The following is a 20869-nucleotide window of genomic DNA, read 5'->3' on the forward strand; positions in this document are numbered from 1 at the left end:
CAGCGGCCATCTCCTCGCCTGCCGGCGGCCGCAGTGGGCCGACGCTCTCCGCAGCGGGAGCGCGGCTCAGGCGGTTCACCTTCTTCCAGGTGGCTGAGTGAAAGCCTTGGCTAGTCTGGATGGTTGTGAAGAGCCCGTGGAAACCCCGACTCCGGCTCGCCCCGCGAAGGAAAAGCTATCCATATCCTTTACGTTCTCACCGTCCTGCCCTTCCCCGCGAGGCGGTTCCAGTTCCTTGGGCAGGGAGTCCTGCAGGACGGGGGCCAGGCAGCAGTGACGGACGTACCCACCCGGGGCACTGTACCAGCGCAACAGCTTACCTAAGCGGCTCTGCGTAGCGAGCGCACGGTGCCTGCACTTTTATTCTCTTCAACCTTGCTTTCCGAGATGATCATAATACCTGTTGTCCTTACAGGTGTGTATGACTGAAATGCTAGAGGCAAAAGCAAATGAGAGGTTAGAAATAATCCTAAAAAATCGTAAAAAAATACGATGCACTGTAAAGTCTTGTACAAAATTATCAGTAAAACCCTTTTTCCATTAATTCTGATATAAATATTTATGAGCACTGCCTTCATAGAAATTGTAATTATTTCTCTACTTGGTTTCATCTTGGGAGGTTTTTGAGTAACTCTTACCTATGAAAATTAAACTTTCAGATATCAGGCTTATGACTTGTAGCATAGTTCCTCAAAAAACATTACTAAAGTCAAGAAAAGGTGCTCATATTTCTTTTTTGGTTTAAGTACAAATGAATATTGAGTGACCGCTTGCTATTTCTTTTTGAATGGCTTTTTTGTTGGTGGGGGGGGGGAGCTAAGCCAAGCCTCTCCTGAAGTGACATAAATGTTCTCTCCAGACCTCGACAGATAAAAAGATGACTTCCTCAAATAATAGTTCAATTCTTCATAGTTATTTGGGGATGGAGACAGGGAGGGGGGTCAATGTCGCAGACCAGCATACTGCAACATATGCAATACCTTCTATTGTTCGTTTGAGTGGAATTCTTTGGTTTTAAAGCACCTTTAACTACCTTTAATTCAAACCTCCCTGGGCCTATCTGCACACATGCAGCATAGGCCTTACCCCTGATTAATCCGAAAGCCTCAGAGAAAGGCAGCATGCAATGCTTACAGGTCAGAAGATTTCAGAGACAAAGCCAAGCAGCCATGCCTTGTCAGTCCAGCTCCAGGAGGGAAGATGGGTATTCACTCTAAAACTGCCACAGCTGATCAGCCGGGACAGACAGTGAGCTCAGGGAGCTGAGCTGAACCTCTAATTAGGTTCATCTCCTTCAGAAACTAATATCCAAGGAGACACTTTTACAGATTAAAACTCCAGCAATTGCCATACAATCTCTCTGGCTTGACAAGAACAAGTGTTAGATAAGAAAGACTTCATCTTGTGAAAATAGCCTTCCTTTAATTAAACCTTATCTTCTATCCAAAACCCATCTATTTTACATACGTAAGATATATGTGCCAGTTGTATTGTCCAGAATAAATATTACCTTTAACATTACACTTGTTTCTTTACAGTGTCAGGCATTAGCTTTGCACATACAATAAACCCCAGTCTGAACTCATTCCTGTTTTTTAATGCTAGGACTAACATATTAACTGGTTTACAAACATTGTAAAGTTAAAACGTCAAGGTATTATAAGGCTAATTATGCTTTTCTTTCTTCCACTAACAAAAACATATGAGAGAAATGTTGTCTTATGTTTTCTTATACCCTGAGATAGGAGTTCTTATTTACAGCACCTCTAGCTGCACATCTCTTCTTGGAATAGCACAGACAGGGACGAGAAGACTGGTGCCTTTGAAGAAAGCGATGTGAAAAGGGTAAGGAGGCTGTTTGAATCCTCTGACTCCTATTGCCGGCTCACATCTGGCACGGATATAAACAGTCTTTGAAAGAGGCTGCTTTAGGTAGTCCCAAAGTCAAGCCTGAGAAACCAAAGAAAATGTACTCTCTTCCCTGCTAGGCACTGGCACAGATTTTATATTCTGGAGACAGTGCTGGGTGAATGAGAAGGTTTTTTGGCAAGCTGCCACTATTAAGCACTCATGGATAGAGCTCACCTTTTTGGAGGAGTGAGCAATACCTCTCAAATATGATCCCCACCCAAAACCAGAGAAGAAATTGGAAGATGTTAACTTCCAGAAAGAGAGCACAAGAAACAAGTCTTTCTCTTCCTCTCCCCATCCTGGATTTCTTGTAAGTCTTACTTTCTGATTTTTGTATGGTGGAAATCATCAGAGAAGACTCTGCATTATCATGTTTATCTCCAAAAGGGATGTGAAAAGAGCATTTCAGGTTTTTATAACTTTACCAAAATTATTCTTCATGAAAATTCATTTTAGGAGTGAAATTATATGTTTTTATTTGGTTTTGTTCTGTATGTGTATGGTTTTCTCTGAGTGACATATGGTGAGTTCTCTCTTATATGTTAATGCTGGTTAATGTTGTGCAGAGCAGTTGCTTTTCTTTTTGTGTACCACACAAAGCTTTGTTGATCAAAGAAAGAGCGAAAATCATACACAGGATTGTTTTCAAAAGCAAAAATAATAATTGCTGTATTTTGCAGGTATGTGATTTATACGATAGTAGTTGAGACAAAAGAAATTTTAGAAGCCCAATCCAGAAAGGTGGTTATTTAGGTCCACACAGAAGATGGCATTAGTATAGTTTTGCACTACCTCTCTTATATTAACCTCACCCTCCAAATCTTGCAGTTTCCTTCCTCACTGACTGAATGAGGAGATAAATAAATCACGGTGTGTATCTATAAATTCATACTTTTTGCTTATTACCAGAATATTTCTAATTATCTTGCTGGGTTTGTCTTCAACAATAGCCACTTTTCAGGAAAGGTGTTTACTGTTGCACGTGTGTTCTATCCTTCAGCATATCAGAAACAGACCCATGACATTTTTACCTGTCCACCTAGTATTCTGCACACTTCACATTTTTTAGCAAATTCTGGTTCTAATTAAGAGAACGAGCTGCCTTGGTTAGGCCGACAGTTTTCAACTAGAGAAACACTGGAGCGTAACAGCTCACAGTATGTTTTTAGTGACACCCTGTGGCAAAATGACACATTGCAAATTTCCGAGTCAAGTGCCAAAATGGAAACAAACGGTCCCACATTTTGTTTGTTTTTTAGTAACAACAGAAGTCCCACAAGATGCATTTCACTTCCTCTGACCAGCGTTAGTGCCCAGGTTCACTTTTGCATTTTGCCAACTGCCTCAGAAGTTGATTTTCCAATATTTAGAACACTAAATCAGCACGTTTCTATGGTCAATCAAAGTCTGCATGCTTTTCACCCTATGCATTACAGAACAGTTCACCCCAGTGAAAAGTTATCACCAGTCTAATTTAGCAACAAGTTATGCCCATTTCAAACTGCTTAAAATAATTCCCAACTTTTTTCTTTTTTTAATGTGATAATAAAACATGCCACGTGCTGGGGCACACACCACGTCAGGCTTCTTTTAAGAGTCTGTTTCTCCAGCTAAGCACCACCAGGACACGTGGTGATGGTTTCTTACTTTTTGCTTGCCCTACCACACCCACACATCTCCTTCGAGAGTTTGGTAAGGAACTGTCTTGCTCTTAATGATCCAGTTCTTCAGTAGGAAACCACCGCAAGCCCGCATCTTTCATCTCGGAAGTCTTTCACCCTTATCCACCTTCTTTTGTCCTTCACCTTTCAGGGAATATAGCTGTTCTAGTACTGTTTCTTCAGTTAGAAGGTAAAGGCAATTCAGGTCATATCAACGGTTTTCTTTATTGGTAAAGCAAATAGGTGAACGCTCAATTACATACCCAAAGCCAAACTGCCTCCTCAAGTAATTTCACTGTTTCATCTGAATATCAACTTGGCATTTCTTCTTAAGCCACTTATTCCTAGAACTAGAAAGAAGAAAAATTATTTACATGTAACTGTTCAAGAGGAATAGCCTATGCAAATTCTCACAACCCCCTCTACCAACCTCTTTCTCTACAATTCCTTCATGTCTTAGGACTCCAATATTAAGGCGGAAGGTAAAAGCATGCAATCCTTTAGGAATACACATACACCAGCAAGAGATATACAGCACACATTTGCCCATATAGATACTAGCGTGGATAAAAACTTCAACTACTAGCTCTGAACGTTGTCCTGCAGCGTAAGCTTAAATACAGATGATAGCTCTCGAAGAGTTATAGCTAAGGTCCGGCAGACTTTAAGAATGGCTTAAATCAATGCAAATCTGAAGACAATCTGCTGCGTGCAATACAACTTTAATTATCTAGTCTTTGATCACTTCCAGCTTGTTAATGAATTATGCTATCAACATTCAGTTTCTGTATCTTCATGGACAGTTGCTATGTGTTTCACGGGGCTCTGTGCATTTGTGTTAACTTGTTCGGTCTCCTTTTGAACCCACGAAAGCCTCCAGCACCCAGAGCATCCCGTGGCGAGCAACTGCACGGCCGGGTCTTGCACGAGCAAATCACCCGCTTTATCGGCCGCGCACCCGCCTGTCGTTGGCACGATCCGTCCGATGCGTCGCAGTTACCGCGTCGGCAGAGGCAGCACGGACCAGCACCGGCCTACTTCCTTCAGTACCACTGACCGATTTACACTCTCCTACCACAGAAGGTTTCTTGTTTGTTTCGCCAGGCTAGGTCGTTCTCGCTCCTTCTCAACTGCCCCGCGTCAGAAGCGGTACCCAAGCGCGCCGCCACCCGCTCCCCTCAGCTCTCGCCCGGGCAGCAGAAGCCCGCCCGCCCGCCGCCATCCGCGGGGCGCTGGATTTCCCGCCCCCCTCCCCTTCTCCTTCACGGCTTCGCACCGGCGCCCGCGTACCGCAGGGCAGCCCCCCCCCCCCCCCCCCCCCGCCCCGGCTCCCGCAGCCCTGACCTCAGGAAGCGGAAGGCGCTCCGGAGGGGCGGCCGGCGGTGCCACGGGCGCCGCCCCGTCCCGCCGTGAGCGCGCCCGGCGCGCGCGGGACCGGCCGTTGGGCGGGGGGGTGCGCGGGGCCTGCCGCCGCTCGGGCTGCCCCGCGGTGAGGGGAGGCCGCCGAGGGGAGCCGCCGTGGCGGAGGGAGGACCTGAGCCGAGAGGGAAATGGCGGCGGGACGGTAGCGGGCGGTACCGGCTCCGGTCAGTGCGCGGGGCTCGCCTCGACTCGCTTCTCGGTAGGGCGCTCGCAGGCCCCACGGCAGCAAGGCCTGCGCCTGGCTGGATTGGCACTGACCAAGCAAGGTCGTCAGCTTGCTGCGCCGGTTTTTTCTTATCAGACCAATGAAAAACGACTAATAAACTGGACCGCTCAGGTTAAGTTTAGCCAAATCCACGAAGTAAAATTGCATCAGCAGGACTGTATTGAGTGAGGGGAAGATGCGCAGTTTAATTTCATTTCTTCCTTTGGTCTTTTAGGCACCAGGGACCGTGAGGAGAAGCTACTCTGACAGCCCCAGCTGTTACATTGAGCTGAACGGCATCACTGGCTTCAGGAGGAGAAGCGTGCCTCATAACCCGCATCAGTTCAGGAGCGTGGCTGCTTTGGGAAGAGCGTGACTGCATCGTCACTGCCACTAGCGTTTCATTTCTGTCACAACAGCAGGTTGCGGACGTGCCGCGTTCAGCTTTACCAGATCAAGCATTCCTTCCATCTGCTGTCCAGTCATCAAAAACATGGTACTCCAGTCATCACTGAAGAACTGCCTTCAGCTATCCTGCATCCTCAGGACTCCAAAAGCTGGCTTCAGAAGCACAACTAGTGGAAGCCTCATTATCCAGTCTATTTCTAATGATGTTTACCAAAATCTAGCTGTGGAAGACTGGATCCATGATCATGTGAATTTAGAGAACCGACAGGTCCTTTTCCTTTGGAGAAATTCCCCAGCTGTGGTAATAGGGAGACATCAGAACCCCTGGCAGGAATGCAACCTCAGGCTCTTGAGGCAAAAAAGTATAAAACTAGCCAGGAGAAGAAGTGGAGGAGGGACAGTTTACCATGACTTAGGCAATATCAATTTGACTTTCTTTACAACCAGAAAAAAATATGAACGAATGGAAAACCTGAAACTAGTTGTGAAGGCACTGAAAGCCTTGCGCCCCCAGTTAGATGTACATGTCACTGACAGATACGACATCTTGCTAGATAGGCAATACAAAATCTCAGGTACTGCTGCAAAGCTGGGAAGGACAACTGCTTATCACCACTGTACCTTACTCTGTAATGCAGACAAGTTTGTTTTATCTTCTGTGCTAAAAAGTCCTTATAAAGGGCTAAAAAGCAATGCCACTCCTAGTGTGCCTGCCTCAGTGAAAAATCTCTTTGAAGAGGATCCTAGTTTAACTTGTGAGGTGCTCCTGGATGCCATTGCTGAAGAATATGCTACACAACACCACATAGATCATCACATCACCTTAATAAATCCAGCTGATGAGACTGTGCTTCCTGGAATTAATAATAAAACTAAGGAACTACAAACCTGGGAATGGGTGTATGGAAAGACACCGAAGTTCAGCGTTAGCACTTGTTTTAACATGGTCTATAAAGACTCTATTCTTGATGTTAAAGTAGATATGGATGTAAAGCGTGGGAGGATTGAAGTCTGCAACATTGATCTGCCAGAGCAGTGGCTGCCACCAGCACTGTGCAGTGAACTGGTGAAGAGCCTTGTTGGCAGTAAGTTTTGCCCAAATGAAACCACTACGCTAGCGACAACGTTACTGAGAGTGTGTCCACAAGATGATGAGTTGCACAACAGGTGGAACCTGCTATGTGAGAATATGGTAATGTTAATGTGACTTGCATTTTGAAAATGTAAGTTAAACTGCTGCTGCTTTTTTATTTGATTTATTGAAAACAAAATTAAAACTTTAATTTCTACAAGCAGAATTTTTCTCTTATTAGTCATTAAAACTGTTTAATCTTGTGCTTTTGTTTAATATTACCTACTAGCAATTAGATTTCACACTGCCTGCACCCGCGGTTCCCAAACTGTAGGATGTAAGCCACTGCGATAGGCCGCAGCCCTGTATCGCTCCATGCTGACAGACAGCATCGCTGCTTAAACCAGGGAAAATGGTGGTGGCATCCCAAACTGGCTCTGTAGCAGAGAAGGTACAAATGGCTGACACAGACGGGGTAGGGTAGATGGAAAACTGCCCCTGTGCTGCTGCACTGGATCCCCCAGCCTGCATCCCGCTCTTTGTGGATAGTAGCTCAAAGACCATGTGTAGTGAACCAGTCCAGCAGTTCTACCTTGGATTAGGGCTTTCGTCCATGCATGTGCAGAAGTGGGGGAAGGATTAGGAAGTTCAGTGTGGGGGGTTATGTGATGAGGGCAGGAGAGGCTAACTGGGCCATATGTGCCTCCTTTGCACGTGCATTGCCTGGCACAAAGCTGGGTGTCACTGCGGCCATAGGTACTGGTATCTAGGCTAAAAGTGGGAATACTTCTACATTAGGAAATACACTTGCAAATACACATCTAGGAGAAACAGGTTCCTTATGTTGCCACCTAGGAGAAAATTTGCTAATGAAAGGCAATAGCGAACTGAAAATGACAGTTTTCATGTTAAATAAAAATAAGAGCTCAATATAAAGTAACATTATGAAAGAAAGGCTCAAGACATATTTCACTGTTGTTGCCAAACAAGCAGAATGCGATTTTGATCAGGTCAGAACAGAAGCAGTTTATTGCTATAGCTGTAGGAGAGAACCCAGCACAGCAGTGACAGACTCAGCTGATAGGAACTCTACCCAAATGAGGCAGTTACAGAGTTTATATACCTTTATGTTACACAACTCTTTCTTCACCAAACTGCCTTCAAATAGTAGAGTTAGTTAAATTTGAAGTGGGAGGTTCATCAAGCAAAAAAGCCATAAATTCACCCTGTTGAGGTGTGACCACATCAAGGTAAATTCCATTCAGGGCACAAAATGTAGTACAACCCAATTGACGTCAGAGTCTTTTCCCAGAAGGTAAACTGGGGTGGTAGGACTTAAAAGGAAAGCATGGTATCCAGAAATGAGGCAGATGATAGTTACAAAGGGCTTGTTACTGGATGACACATGGATTGTCCTGAAATACCAACAGCTTTTACTCCTTCTGAAGATAAGGGAGCTGCAGGAAAATCGGAGGGAGATAAAGTGTATCGAGAAACACCAGTATCAATTAGGCAAGAAACAATATTGCTGTTAATAGGGCAAGATAAATAAGGACCAGTCTGGCCTAAGGAAAGTAAAGGAGCAGTGATGTTAATGTCCTTGGGGCTGTCCTAATCACATTCCTGAGGCTGCGGCATGAAGGAAGAGTTGGGTGGAAAGTTAGGGCAACTGAATCCTACCGGACTTAAAAGACTTACGATCAGGTCTGTAAGGATATTCTGATTCCAGTGTCCTTGTCCAGACAGACAACCTGAAGCTCTAGTAGGGATTTCAAAAAGTCCCTTACCTTTCTGAGTGGCACCAAGGACATTTTGGCAGGGATCAGTCTGTGGTCCTCCCAAGAGAAGCAGGACACGCGAATCCAAGCCACTGCACCAAATTCTGTCGCAGAATAACTGGAATGCAATTTTGATCAGGTCAGAACAGCAGCAGTTTATTACTATAGGAGAGAACACAGAACAGCAGAGACAGCCTCTGCTGATAGGAACTCTGCCCAAGCAATGCAGTTACAGAGTTTGTATACTGCTAGGTTATACAATTCGTTCTTCACCAAACTGTCAGATAAGCAGCAACTGAAATTCTTCAGATAAGGAGTCTCTAGACAGATTAGGAAGCCCTAGGCAGTATATCCTTTTATGAGTGCTTCCCTCCTTTGTTAATTAAATTGTGCCAACCAGATGAGACCCTTACCTGCAAATATTTCTTAACAAGTGAGCCCTGCAAAAGCCTATGATGCCTTACTATGTTACTTCCACACTGTCACCTTTAAAAGATGGCTGGTTGACCAGCACTCAGTCGGAGGAAATTACATGGCAGAAGCAACCCACCTTTAGCTAAGGAGAGCAGCGAATGGGGCCGAATCCAGCCCTGAACCGCACTCAGCTGACTCCAGCGGGGAAGGTGGCCTAAGCTCATCTCCACAGATGATGCCAGGAGGGACAGTCCTGGCTGTACAATCCTGGTGATGACCTGACTACGTAAGTGTGAATGGCAGCACAGAAGAACATGGCCTGGAGTCAGTAAAATGACTGTGGAACTGTACTCTTAGATTGCTCTGATAATTTTTTTTTTTCCATTCATTGACACCCATTCCTCTTTGTACATGGTGTTCCTACCGACAGTGAAAGGAACAATTCAGAGATAAAGATCTTATAGGTAACAACAGCAGTGCAGCGCCAACTGGTATGTCACTAAAGGCTTAGTTGTACATATGTGCTGATATTGCATATCCATGGGGTCTGCAAGGAAATCTGCAGTCTTAGCTAGTGAATTATAGTCTAATTAGAAAACAGAGAAAAAGTTCTAGCAACAAATGGGCAAGAGAGGGAAGACCATGCTTGCCTCTTGTGGTATTTATAGAGGACGACATCAGAGGGGCTTACTGCTAGAACAGAGAGACATATTGTATTACAAGATGCAGAAAGCATAAAGATTTTTACTTTGATTTCCAGTTAAGTATTAAAATTTAAAGTTGATCTAAAATATTTAAGGTGGCTTTTTATTTTGCCCCCTGTATGTTTGAAATTGCTGGAGTAGATTAAAAGATACAAAGCTTCACATTTGGGAAACTTACTGTATTTACAGTGAACCTTCTCCCAAAAACGACTGATCTATAGGGCATTACCCAGCTTCCTTGGATTACCCTATGCAGTGCAGAGAAAAATTCAAACAGATGACTAAAACTACAAATAATAAAAAAACTTCTTTATTCCCATTAAAAACAGGCACGTATTATACACAACTGAATAAAACTGATGACAGTGACCAGAAACCTAGTATCACAGCAGCATGCCAGGGAGCATCTACGGAATGTTTGGGTGGATCGACTGGTAGCGTACAGCCTGTGTGGCACGTATGTTATTCTTTTTGCTGATGTGACACTGAAAAGCTGAGACATTATTATGCAAAAGCATAAAGGCAGACCACTGGCAAATTGTGACCCAGAGAACAAGGCAAAGACCAGCTCTGTTTCTTCTTGATAGCTGTGGATTTGTCCACAGTAGATTTGTCTACACAGCTGTAGATTTGTCGTGTTAGAGGCAAGACTAAAAGAATAGCAGCATTAGATGACAGAAGGTGAAAGAAAAATAAAGCAAATAATAAAAAAAGGATAATGGAATACACCAGCCATCAGGAAAAAGAAACATAGGAGAGAGAAAAAGTTCTAGCAATGAATGTGCTACTAGAATATGGAGGCATATTGTATCACAAGGTGCAGAAAGCGTAAGGCACCTATCAGTCTTGAGGCTGAAAAGATTTTGATGGGACCTGCAAAAGAGGCCACTGCCTGTTCTTCATGTCAGAATGTACGACTTTGCCAGATTCTTGCTGACAAGAATCAAGAACTCTTGTATTAGGAGAAAAAGCAGCAGCAGCTCAGGTGATACCTTCCGCTTTGCAGAGAATGAAGGGAAGACAAGAAAAGACTGACTTTTCCTACTAGCATAGTAGACTAGCATATTCCTTGGAATCCTTAACAACAAGAAAGTTTCAGGGTATCCAACTTCTGGAATTTAAAAATCAATTATTATTTTTTTAGGGAACTATCTTAGTAGCAGGGAAATAGCTTACCGCAGTTCTGACTGGCATGACTAGCTGGAAGGACATTAAACTTGCAAGTCAGGGAAAAAGATCGGGAGAGGATCATACAACCTTTCCACGCCTAATCAGGTATATGACCATACATCACGGAATAAAAGAACATACAGGAGTGACAGGGAAAAGAATACAGCTGTCTGCATCCTTTCCAACCCCAAATCCATCATGCAGAGACACATAAGATGACCCTAAAATGTCTGTATACTGAACACTACAATGTTTGTACGCAAGGAGCTTGGAGAACAGAATGCTAGATTTGGGGTTACCAGTAAAGTCTGTGAAATCAGGTATTACGGGATTGACTAAAACACAGCAGAACAGTACTCATGACTAGAATACAGGAATTAAAGGAAATAAATAAGGCTGCTTGTAAAAGAGGACATGTGGCAGTCCAGCTTCAAATGTTTGTGAGGTGGTCAATTAAAGACAGAAAGAAAAAAAATTTGCTCAAGACAAAATCAATAGTAAAAAAAGAAATGACAGTAAAGAGACCTTTGAGAGACAGTATTGAGGGTCTGTTATGAAATCAAGATCAAATTTAGACATGGATTGTGTTAATTAAGATTATGGGAGAAGTACAGTGGAGGAATTGTACAGTTGTGTTTTCTCAGCCTGAAAAGTCTCAAATATTCTTAAACCTATAGATTATAAAAGCTGTGCTGGACTAAGTACTTAGAAGAGTTGCTTCCACGGGTGGACAGCTGGACTCGAGCAGCATCTTCTGGTCTTACATTTTGATGCTTATAAAAAAACTCATTAAAAGCAGTCATATCTGATCACATTTTCTTCGTATGTTTAGTATGAAAGACATCCACTGTTGTTTCATGACAAGGTCGCAAGTCAAAGTCACAGTATCCAATGCTGAAACGACCCTGCAGAAATTAACAGAATTGACATGGTGAACATAGAACAAGCTCTTCTACAGTATAAGTTAATTAAAGAGATCAAAGCATTCTTACCTGTGGTTTCTTAAAATAATCAAGACCCCTTCCAATCTTAATCATCCATCCATTGTTGAATCTGTTTTAAAAATTCACACATGTGAAAACCATGAATATGTTGAATAAAAAAAAAAAGTTATACCCACACGACGCACAAGCTTCTTGTTTCAATATTTCCTAGCGTCACCGATACCTGTATGAACCAGGGAAGACACTGTTCTGTATAAAGAGATATCTACTGTTATGTTCAGTTAGAACACATGAAACTACAGAGGGCTGATTTTACCGAGTGAGGGCCACTGCCTTCCACTTTGTTAACCACAGCTGTAATTAGAAATTGTCTCAAAAGTTAGGGTTATGTAGTTTGACTTCAAATAACTGGCATTTACTAATTTTTTATATCACCCACCTAATTTCTCGATCATGTATTGAAGATGAAAATGCAATATTCAGTGTTACTCCATAATTCCTCAATGATTGTTGTATTTCTTCCAAGCCACTTATCTGTTGACTCCTCCCACTGCCCTGTTAAAAGTAAAAATAATGTGGAAGGTTTGGGGCTTTTTTAAACGTATATTCTACTTTTGGTCACTTCTTCCTAAACTCACCAACAAAACCTTTTTAGTAAAAACTTAAACCCAAAGAAAGTCACTTGGATGAAGGTAGATTTGCAGTTTCAAAGACAGGATAAAAAGCAGACAGATTACAGGTACTTGCTAAGGAATGTGGAGGAAGAGGTTACTCTCAGCCCCTTGAAACTAGATATGTGTTACTATTTGAGGCAAAATACATGCAATTACTATTTGAGGCAAAATACATGCAGTGATCGTTTGAGAGGTTTTAGCTCATCAAAGCTTCTAAAATGACAACTATATACAGCTGTTTGAAGAGGGGAAAAAAGGTATCTTAACAGATGTTTTGGTTTTGATGATATTTTCCACAACAAAGCTTTCACAAAAATATCTTTTCCATTTCAGATCTTGCTTACCAAGAATTTATTAGTTATCAGGAAAGCCTGAATTTATGAAGTTACTTATGTTCAACAATCATATATTTATTTTGCTCTTCGTGTTTTCTGCTGAAGGTGTCAGAGCCTCAGTCTAACAAGTACGGTTAAGAATAAATCTGTGTTTAAAAATAAATATGTGTGCGCATATATATATTTGCATGTGGTCATATGTTTGAGTTACGGCCTAACTGTGGTGATACTGCTCAATTTAGGGTTAAACACCATGCACTGTCCTTTAAGGAGGACCATTACTCAATAGTTTCACTATGTAGGTCTGGTTACTTTGTATAAACGATGCAGGCTTTGCCAGCCAGTATACCCTTGAAGAAGCAAGTAAAGACTGATAAAAAGGAAACATCCTGCTCCAGAAGACACCCGATGATTGCCAAAGCAGCATGAACTAGGGGAAAAGTAAAGGCAGCAGGAGGAGATCATGACCACTGACTCAATTCAAGACCTAAAAGACCTACCCCCCCCACTCCTTGAGCATGCAGTGTAGAACACTGTACTTCTAATTCGAAGTGGAGAAAACCTTAGCCCAATAGAAATGGTGGCAGGTAAGTGACTACCAATAATGATTTTGGGGAAGGACTTTGGAAACTAAGTGGGTGAATCTAAAACTGTACAAATTGCTTGCTTGTTTAACTGCAGGGCGTGCTACCTTTGTGGAATTACCACCTAGCATTCATCTTTGTGCAAATATGAAATAAATAATGTCTCTCCTGCATGTGTGATAATTGGCTCGTTGCACACCAGCTAACGAATCCGCTTTTCGGACAACAGTATCACCTGAGTACAAGGAAACAGAAACCAAAAAGTAGACACTTACTTCATCATAGGAAGTGAGGAGGTGGATTGTTTTCACTTTGCATGGCCCCTTAACTAGCAGCTCACAGAATCGCAGGAAGTTATACAACTGTAAAAGTTTTATTTAATTTAGTAATTTCTTTTTTTTTTTTAGTAGTTACATCTGCGTCAGTTACACCGAATATCTACTTGCCTGATGAACATGCCTAATGTACGGGTCCTCCACCCAAACTTCAGAAACAATCTCACTAAGGTACTCTTGGAAAAGCTTTTCGTAGCCGAAACCTGTTGCGTTTTCCTCTATCCTGATTTGCTTATGGTATTTGCCATCTGAAAAGAAAAGATCGCGGCGTAATTCCTACGTCAACTACCTCGCCCACAAAACGTTCACGTAACAATGCGAACGGGTACATCGCAGCTCCGTACCTTGTTTCTCTTTTTCAATGTGTTTTTTAATGTCTTCGGCTCTGGTCATGTACTCGGATATTTTCTGCCGGTAACGGTGCTTTTTTGCCTCATCTTTCGTGGCTGTGAATCAAAAGCACGCAGGCCGGTTCTCCTCGAGGCGGAGCGGGGGGAAGGACGGGGAGCTGAGCCCTGCCTGGCCCCCGCTCTCCCGGTGAGGGAGAGACCCCCGGCTCTCCTCTCCCTCCCCGGGAGGCGGCGGAGGACGGGAGCGGGCCCTCGGCGGCAAGCACGGCTCGTCTCTCCTCCGAACCACCCGCGGCTGGCGGCCTCCGACAGGGCCGGAGAGGGACGGGGGGGGTGTGTTTAACGACCAACCGCCTCAACGGCTGTAGCAAACGGCTGCCAAACCGCCCCTCGCCCACCGCCCGGTACCTTTCACCACCTGCAGCAGGAGGTCGATGCCCTCCTGGTAGCACACCAACGACTCCTGGAACCGAGACGCCAGGTCCAGCTCCACCGCCCGCTTCACCGCCTCCGCCCCGGCCCGCTCCAACGCGACGGTGCCATCGACCCCCGACCGCGACATGGGGGCCGCGGCGGGGACGGGGACCGGCACGCGGCGGCCACGCCTCCGGCACCGACGCGGGCCGGGCCGGGGGGAAGCTGCGCATGCGCGCCGCCTCACCCGTCGCTAGGGGAATAGAAACCGAAGGGGGGGGGAGCGGGGGGGGGCAGTGTCTCACCGATGTCCTTCCGCCGGCGCGGAACTGAAGTGCCGTGGTGCCGGTGCCCGGCCGGGAGCCTGTGCACCGGAGATGGCGGCCGCGGCGGGCGGAGGCGGCTTGAGGCAGGCGGCAGCTTGGCAGGTGGTGGCCCGGGTTGGGGGTTCGGTTCGGGCGCGACGCGGTACTGGCTGTCAGGCGCTCCGCCTGCGGCGGCGGGGGGGCCTCCCCCGTGAAGCGATGAGGGGCGGTGGGGAGCGGCCATGGCGGCGACCGGCAGCCGCCGCTGGGGGGGGGGGGGGGGGAGGAGAAGCGGGGAGGGGGCTGGCTTCACGCCGCTGCCAGCTTCGCCCCCTCGCCCGGTCGGTGCTTCCCCTGAGAGGAGAGCGCGGCCGTTGGAAAGGCCGAGGAGCCCGCGGGCGCCCGGTGTCAGCACAGTCTGTTCTTCAACCGCCGAGAGACGTGATAAAGGCGGGATGGGTGCTCACCCGGTCTGAGCGTGAGTGGCTGTGTAACCCGTTCGCAGGTCTGAAGAGCTGTAAGGAAAGTCCCGACGAGTTATGTCCTGATCTCTTTGCAGATGCTGGGGAAGAGGATGGAGGGGATGGCGTCCGTAGTGTGGGCTCGTTGTCTCTTTACCAGATCGAGAATTCCAGACTCGGTATGTGCTTCAGTAGTTGAGAAAGTGAAAAATAGGTATTAGCCTGCTTAATTCTGTGCTTTCTGTGGTATGACAGCTTTCTAGAGGCTGTGGGATGAGTGGGTTTATGGTGCACTGGGTGAAGAACTGGCTGAACGGCAGGGCTCAAAGGGTTGTAGGGAATGGGGCTACATCTGGCTGGTGACCGGTCACCAGCGGTGTTCCTCAGGGTTCAATTCTAGGGCCAGTTCTGTTCAATATCTTTATCAATGATCTGGATGCAGGAGTTGAATGCAACATTAGCAAGTTTGCTGACAATACCAAACTGGGAGTGCTGTCAACTTTCTCGAGGGACAAGAGGCCTTGCAGAGGGCCAGACTGGAGCACTGGGCAATCATCAATGGCATGAAATTTAACAAGAACAAATGCTAGATTTTGCACCTGGGACAGATTAACACCAGGCACAAGTATAAATTGGGAGAGGAGTGGCTGGAGACCAGCCCTGCGGAAAGGGATCTGGGGGTGCTGGCTGGCAGCAGGCTCAGCATGAGGCAGCAGTGTGCCCTGGCAGCCAAGAGGGCAACCCGCACCCTGGGGTGCATCAAGCACAGCATAACGAGCTGGTCAAGAGAGGGCATCATCCCGCTGTATTCAGCGTTGGTGCAGCCTCACCTGGAGTACTGTGTGCAGTTCTGGGCTCCAGAATTTAAGAAGGATGTTAAAAGTCCTTGAATGCATCCAGAGGAGGGCATCAAAGCTGGTGATAGAGCTGGAAGGCATGTCCTATGAGGAGCGGCTAAGGACTTTGGGCTTGTCTGGTTCAGAGAAGAGGAGGCTGAGGGGCAACCTCACTGCTCTCTACAGCTTCCTGAGGATGGGACATGGAGAGGGAGGTGCTGATCCCTTCTCCCTGGGATCCAGTGATGGGACACATGGAAATGATTCAAAGCTGCACCAGGGGAGATTCAGACTGGACATTAGGAAGCATTTCTTTACCGAGAGGGTGGTCAAACACTGGAGTCGATGCCCCAACCCTGTCAGTGTTTAAGAGGCATTTGGACAATGTCCTTAACCTGCTTTAACTTTTGGTCAGCCCTGAAGTGGTCAGGCAGTTGGACTAGACGATTGTTGTAGGTCCCTTCCAACTAAAATAGTCTATTCAATAAATAACTAAAACCAAAGAGATTGGAAGATTGACTTACGTTGTACATTTTTACATTTACATTTTTAGCTTATACTTTTGCAAGATACCATCTAGTATCAGTTGACTCTTTTCCTTAAAATCATTCTTAAAGCCTTTGGAAAAACATACCGTTCAGAGGCTAAGTAGAGGTTCTTCAATGAGATGCATGTGAATTAAGTGCTGTGCTGGCATAGTGTTGTCCATGTATTTCTATTCAGTTGCACAGCCAAACTCAAGAATGCAAACCTTTATAAAAATATGTTTGACTTAATCTTATAAAAGCTAAATTTGAGGTCGCTTGTTGGTGCTTTGACCTTCTGAAAAGAAAGGCAGCTAAACATGTAAGAATTTTTACCAAGGTTGAAATATGTTTTAGAGAGTTATTTTGTTAACTATAATAATTCAGATATTTAGGAAAAAACTTTCTGTTTTTGTGAACTTCTAGGTATTTCAGCCGCGGCCTGGAGATCATGAAAAGTATGGAGGTGACCCTGAGCAGCCCCACAAAATCCATGTTATTACTAGAATAAAAAGTGTAATTGGTCGCCCGTATTGGGAAAAGAAGATAATAAAAGATCTTGGACTGGATAAAGTATGATTGTTGTTCTTCATACTTATTGTGTACATCAGAAATGTGTAAACATAGGGTAGAATTAAGGTGGTGGGTTTTTTTAAGGACCTGTTTTGCAGTCACAGAACTCGGATTGCTTTACAGCTGCTATAAAATAAATGTAATTGAGAAATCAATGATGCATTTAAGAGCTGAGAAGAACATTAATGGCAAATGCCCATTTAGTGGGAATTCAGAATATCACTGTATGGTATTTCTATGCCTGCCTGAGGAGAACCTTACCTTGAGAATTCTGCTAAAATAATAAAAATAGATTTCTAGATTCATTGAGTTCAATTTTTGCTGTGGGTCATATTATTCAGATATTGCAGGTAGGCAAATAAGACTCATTTATTATTGAAAACGCTTCCAAATCCAAAAGGGATGATAAATTTTCAAACAGACTCTTAAGAGTTTGTGTCAAAGATGTGTGTATCCAAATTTTTCAGGCCAATTGCACGTTGTGCAAAAATTTGTCTAGTCAGTGTTATATTACAGAGAAAAAATGTTTGCTTGATCAATTTAAGATCTACCTGAAGCAAGCAGTCTTACTCCTAAGCTACTGTATTTACACTTACAGTATTTTTAATAGTTGGAAGATATATGAATATATTGATAATATAATGGGAATAAATCTGGATTTGTCATTTTACTGGCATCAAGAGTTTGATCAAGTTTTGATTTTGTATTTTTATGTATGTTCTTGATGCATAATTTATTTCTCTAAATCTTATATTTGCAAATACAGTTTGTAGTTTTACTGATAGTGTGAAAAGTTCAGTGAACAGAGATTTGGGGTTTGGCAATGCATTTGTAAAACCTATTCTATCCTTTATATAGGCGCATCAGCCAAGACTGCACAAAAATATTCCTTCTGTGAATTCCAGGCTGAAAGTTGTTAAACACCTGATAAGGTTTGTTAATTTTTTTTTTTTAATTTGGAATACTTAATGTAACTCTCTTCTAGTCATAGGACTTCACTAAGCAAACTCTTTTGCCTGTAGAATACAGCCACTGAAACTACCTTATGGGTTGCCAACAGAAGAGGAAATGTCGGACACCTTTCTTACGAGCAAGGGAGAGCTTGTCATTAAACGGCATCTGAAACCTGTGGAGCAGAAAGAAATTAAGTCATAAGGTGTGCTGGTTAGATTTATATTTTATAAAATAAATAATTTAACTCCCAAGTTAAGAGTTTGTCTATGAAATGTAAGCTTACTTCTTACTGTGTCTGGTGTGAGTAGCGGAGGTGACACTGATGCTTAAAGAAGGATTACATGTGTACAAATATAAAATTCAGTGTTGGTAATGTTTGCCTGAAATATTAAATGAATGATAGGCTTTCTGTCCTTGTGTTTTAGTTTTGTGGCTATGTTACTGCAGTTTATGGCTAGCTATTGGAAAACTTTATAAAAGTCAGATAAGCAGAGAAGTAGACTAGATCTAACTAATGATGGTGAGGACGTTTCCCAGCTAACAGTAAAGGTTTACAGTGGTGGCGCATGATGTCACCTTCACTGTGCAAAGGAAGGAACTGGAATTGAAAAGCTCTCTGTTTACCAGTTACACGAGAATTGACTGGCTATCCACCAAGAGTGTTGTTTGATTGAGGCAGGCATTTGGGTGACTTACCTTGGTCATCCAGATCTCACGCTTGTTCCTTAGCAAACAGTCTGGCCTCCTCTAGCTTAAAAAGTACCTGAACTCTCCATTTGGGAATAACAGAAGGAGTGATTCACATCTTGCTAGGTTGTATAATTTGTTTTTCAGGAAACATTCTATCTCGCTTCATACGTATTTCTTGATCCTAAATGTTTAATAGTAATAGCCTAAGAGCTGCAGTCTATGTGAAAGTTGATGCTTTTCCTGTTCTAAAATTGCAAACTTTAGAAATCTGGAGACCCTGAAGCATACCTCTTTAATGCAAGTTAGTAATTACGGGCTGCAAGTTTATAAAATAATACCTTTTACTGAAAGATCTTGAATAGCACTGTGTGCATATTTTTATTTACAGTTTTAAGAATTGTGGCCAAAGTTAGGAAGCAGCTGCTGTATCAAATGGTAAAGTAGTTTTCATTCCCGTGAGCATAAATTCCATAGTTTACCACAGTGTGAGCCTCTCCCACACTAGACACACTGTAGAGGAGTTAATGACTCCTATGTTGTGAGAAGATCAGAGGGATACAGTCGCTGAAAATGAGTGTTTATCCTTTCTGCTTGCTTGCAGAGAAGAGTAAACACCAGTAGGAGTTCAAAGGAATAGAGATAACAGTAGAGGGACATAAAAGCTGGAAGCACTGTGTGCAGAGGAAAAAGAAGGATAGGCTGTGATAGTGGCATTGAAGAGTGTAATGGTTCCTTCGGACAGGCTGAAGGCAGAAACACAAAATTGGGCTGAAAAAACTCAATTTTCTCAACAAGCTGCAGGCTGTAGTGGGAAGGACACAGAAAATACTGGTGTCAGTCTGAAGTATATAGAATAGCAAGGAAAAAGTGAAGCAGATAAATGAATGTTGCTTTTCTTCCCTCCCTCCTTCGTTCCAGTATCAGCATAGCATCTTGCACTGCAGTGAGTTTAACTGCAGTCTCTCTGTGGTGTTGATCATGTTCCCACAGGGAGGTACTCAGGACAAGCTGAAATTTCAGCCCTTTTGAAGGACGTGTGTAGTGCATCCAAGCTATAGGGCATGCTTAAAAGGATGGCACAAGTACTAGGGCCCAGAAAATTAGGCAAGTGGGTCTTGTTGCTGAGGGATAGCCAATACAAGACTAGTACCAGGATTGGTGGCCCGGAGCACCATAGGCAGGATCACTCAGCCTTACCAAGCACGTTCAGGATTTGTGTCCACAGCACTACAGCCTGGTGAATCTTGAACACAGGGAGTGCTGCCAGTTCTGTCATAGACAGTATGTATGTGAATATGGATCTTCTATTCATTACACTATACAGATGCTACAACCTTCGAAAGTACTGCAGTGTAAACTGGAAAGAATGTGTTAATGAACAAGCTTGCTTGGTACTGTGCACAACTTAAAAGTGTGTGATAAACTACCTAAGTTAGAGCAGAGCTAACACCTACTCCCCAAATACAGAGAATGGAAAATGCTTTAGATAGTATCTGTTATTTCTGGGTAAGATTTAGCTACAAGAGCTGTTTACAGCTGTCTTTAATTGAAAAGCTGGCAGTTTTAATGAAAAAGGAAATTGTATTTTCTTAAAATCTTTAATACATGTGTAAGTTTGGATGTTTCTGAAATTGTATTTCCTCCAAGGTCACAACTGTCATACAGTCAATCCGCTATCCTAAACTTTCTCTGTGTAGGCACATGTTCTCTAAAGATTTGCTCTCAGGTCTAAGACCTGAACCAACAGGGTGCACAAACACAGTGTGTGTCCACATACTTCCATTAGCGCAGCATTGTAAATGCTTCATGTAAATGTTCATGAAGCACAGGTAAGAGACGCTGCCAGGGAACAAACAGGCTGCCTTAAGATGATAGCAAAATTCAGGTTGGAAGGTACCTTGCAGGTCTCTAGTCCAACCTCCTGCTCAATGCAGGGCCAGCGCTGAGGTCAGACCAGGTTGCTCAGGACTTTGTCCAGCTGGGTCTTGAAAACCTCTGAGGACAGGCACAGCTCAGCCTCTCTGGGCAGCCTGCTCTGCTGCCGGCCTGTCCTCACGGGGAACGGTTATATGTAGAATACAGTCTTGTATCCCGTCTCAACCTCTCCTCTTTCAGTTTATGCCTGTTGTCACTTCTCTTCCCACC

General features: G+C 44.0%; 3 protein-coding genes and 1 long non-coding RNA gene across 11 annotated transcripts; 3 read left to right on the forward strand and 1 right to left on the reverse strand.

Moving 5' to 3' along the window:
* Positions 1–337: 337 nt before the first annotated feature.
* LOC128135315 (uncharacterized) lies at positions 338–2091 on the forward strand. Its single transcript, XR_008233046.1, has 3 exons — positions 338–456; positions 1746–1845; positions 1989–2091. It is a non-coding gene; the product is annotated as an uncharacterized LOC128135315 (long non-coding RNA).
* Positions 2092–4966: 2875 nt separating this feature from the next.
* Positions 4967–6905, forward strand: LIPT1 (lipoyltransferase 1). 4 transcript variants are annotated; one of them, XM_052773942.1, is made up of 2 exons: positions 4967–5331; positions 5435–6905. In XM_052773942.1, the coding sequence occupies exon 2, from the start codon at positions 5693–5695 to the stop codon at positions 6812–6814; it is 1122 nt and encodes a 373-aa protein (XP_052629902.1). In that variant the 5' UTR covers positions 4967–5331; positions 5435–5692; the 3' UTR covers positions 6815–6905. The 4 variants fall into 4 exon arrangements, with proteins under 4 accessions (XP_052629902.1, XP_052629903.1, XP_052629901.1 ...); XM_052773943.1 differs by having other exon boundaries at positions 4967–5260; XM_052773941.1 differs by having other exon boundaries at positions 4967–5193.
* Positions 6906–7690: 785 nt separating this feature from the next.
* On the reverse strand, positions 7691–14603 carry MITD1 (microtubule interacting and trafficking domain containing 1). Of its 4 annotated transcripts, none has more exons than XM_052773949.1 (7): positions 14376–14603; positions 13962–14063; positions 13729–13865; positions 13558–13644; positions 12129–12244; positions 11738–11798; positions 7691–8575 (listed from the first exon to the last, which is right to left on the reverse strand). In XM_052773949.1, the coding sequence occupies exons 1-7, from the start codon at positions 14527–14529 to the stop codon at positions 8291–8293; spliced, it is 942 nt and encodes a 313-aa protein (XP_052629909.1). In that variant the 5' UTR covers positions 14530–14603; the 3' UTR covers positions 7691–8290. The 4 variants fall into 4 exon arrangements, with proteins under 4 accessions (XP_052629909.1, XP_052629907.1, XP_052629908.1 ...); XM_052773948.1 differs by lacking the exon at positions 7691–8575 and adding an exon at positions 10206–11650 and having other exon boundaries at positions 14376–14600; XM_052773945.1 differs by lacking the exon at positions 7691–8575 and adding an exon at positions 10206–11650 and having other exon boundaries at positions 14386–14599.
* Positions 14604–14683: 80 nt separating this feature from the next.
* MRPL30 (mitochondrial ribosomal protein L30) lies at positions 14684–18285 on the forward strand. 2 transcript variants are annotated; one of them, XM_052774066.1, is made up of 5 exons: positions 14684–14809; positions 15246–15326; positions 16934–17080; positions 17939–18012; positions 18103–18285. In XM_052774066.1, exons 1-5 carry the CDS (start codon positions 14759–14761, stop codon positions 18233–18235), a joined length of 486 nt encoding a protein of 161 aa, XP_052630026.1. In that variant the 5' UTR covers positions 14684–14758; the 3' UTR covers positions 18236–18285. The 2 variants fall into 2 exon arrangements, with proteins under 2 accessions (XP_052630026.1, XP_052630027.1); XM_052774067.1 differs by lacking the exon at positions 14684–14809 and adding an exon at positions 15016–15164.
* Positions 18286–20869: the final 2584 nt, after the last annotated feature.

This window comes from Harpia harpyja, chromosome 22 (assembly GCF_026419915.1).
Source record: "Harpia harpyja isolate bHarHar1 chromosome 22, bHarHar1 primary haplotype, whole genome shotgun sequence".
Taxonomy (NCBI): Eukaryota; Metazoa; Chordata; class Aves; order Accipitriformes; family Accipitridae; genus Harpia; species Harpia harpyja.

What these genes read in the sequence shown, in the direction of transcription:
- LIPT1 (XM_052773942.1), top strand. Translation starts at nt 5,693, where the DNA reads ATGGTACTCCAGTCATCACTGAAGAACTGCCTTCAGCTATCCTGCATC.
- MITD1 (XM_052773949.1), bottom strand. Translation starts at nt 14,529, where the DNA reads ATGTCGCGGTCGGGGGTCGATGGCACCGTCGCGTTGGAGCGGGCCGGG. An exon ending in CCTGCTGCAGGTGGTGAAAG is followed by an intron (nt 14,064 to 14,375) that starts GTACCGGGCGGT and finishes TTTGATTCACAG; the next exon opens with CCACGAAAGATGAGGCAAAA. An exon ending in ACATTAGGCATGTTCATCAG is followed by an intron (nt 13,645 to 13,728) that starts GCAAGTAGATAT and finishes AAACTTTTACAG; the next exon opens with TTGTATAACTTCCTGCGATT.
- MRPL30 (XM_052774066.1), top strand. Translation starts at nt 14,759, where the DNA reads ATGGCGGCCGCGGCGGGCGGAGGCGGCTTGAGGCAGGCGGCAGCTTGG. An exon ending in GGCAGGCGGCAGCTTGGCAG is followed by an intron (nt 14,810 to 15,245) that starts GTGGTGGCCCGG and finishes ATCTCTTTGCAG; the next exon opens with ATGCTGGGGAAGAGGATGGA. An exon ending in GTTGTTAAACACCTGATAAG is followed by an intron (nt 18,013 to 18,102) that starts GTTTGTTAATTT and finishes TTTTGCCTGTAG; the next exon opens with AATACAGCCACTGAAACTAC.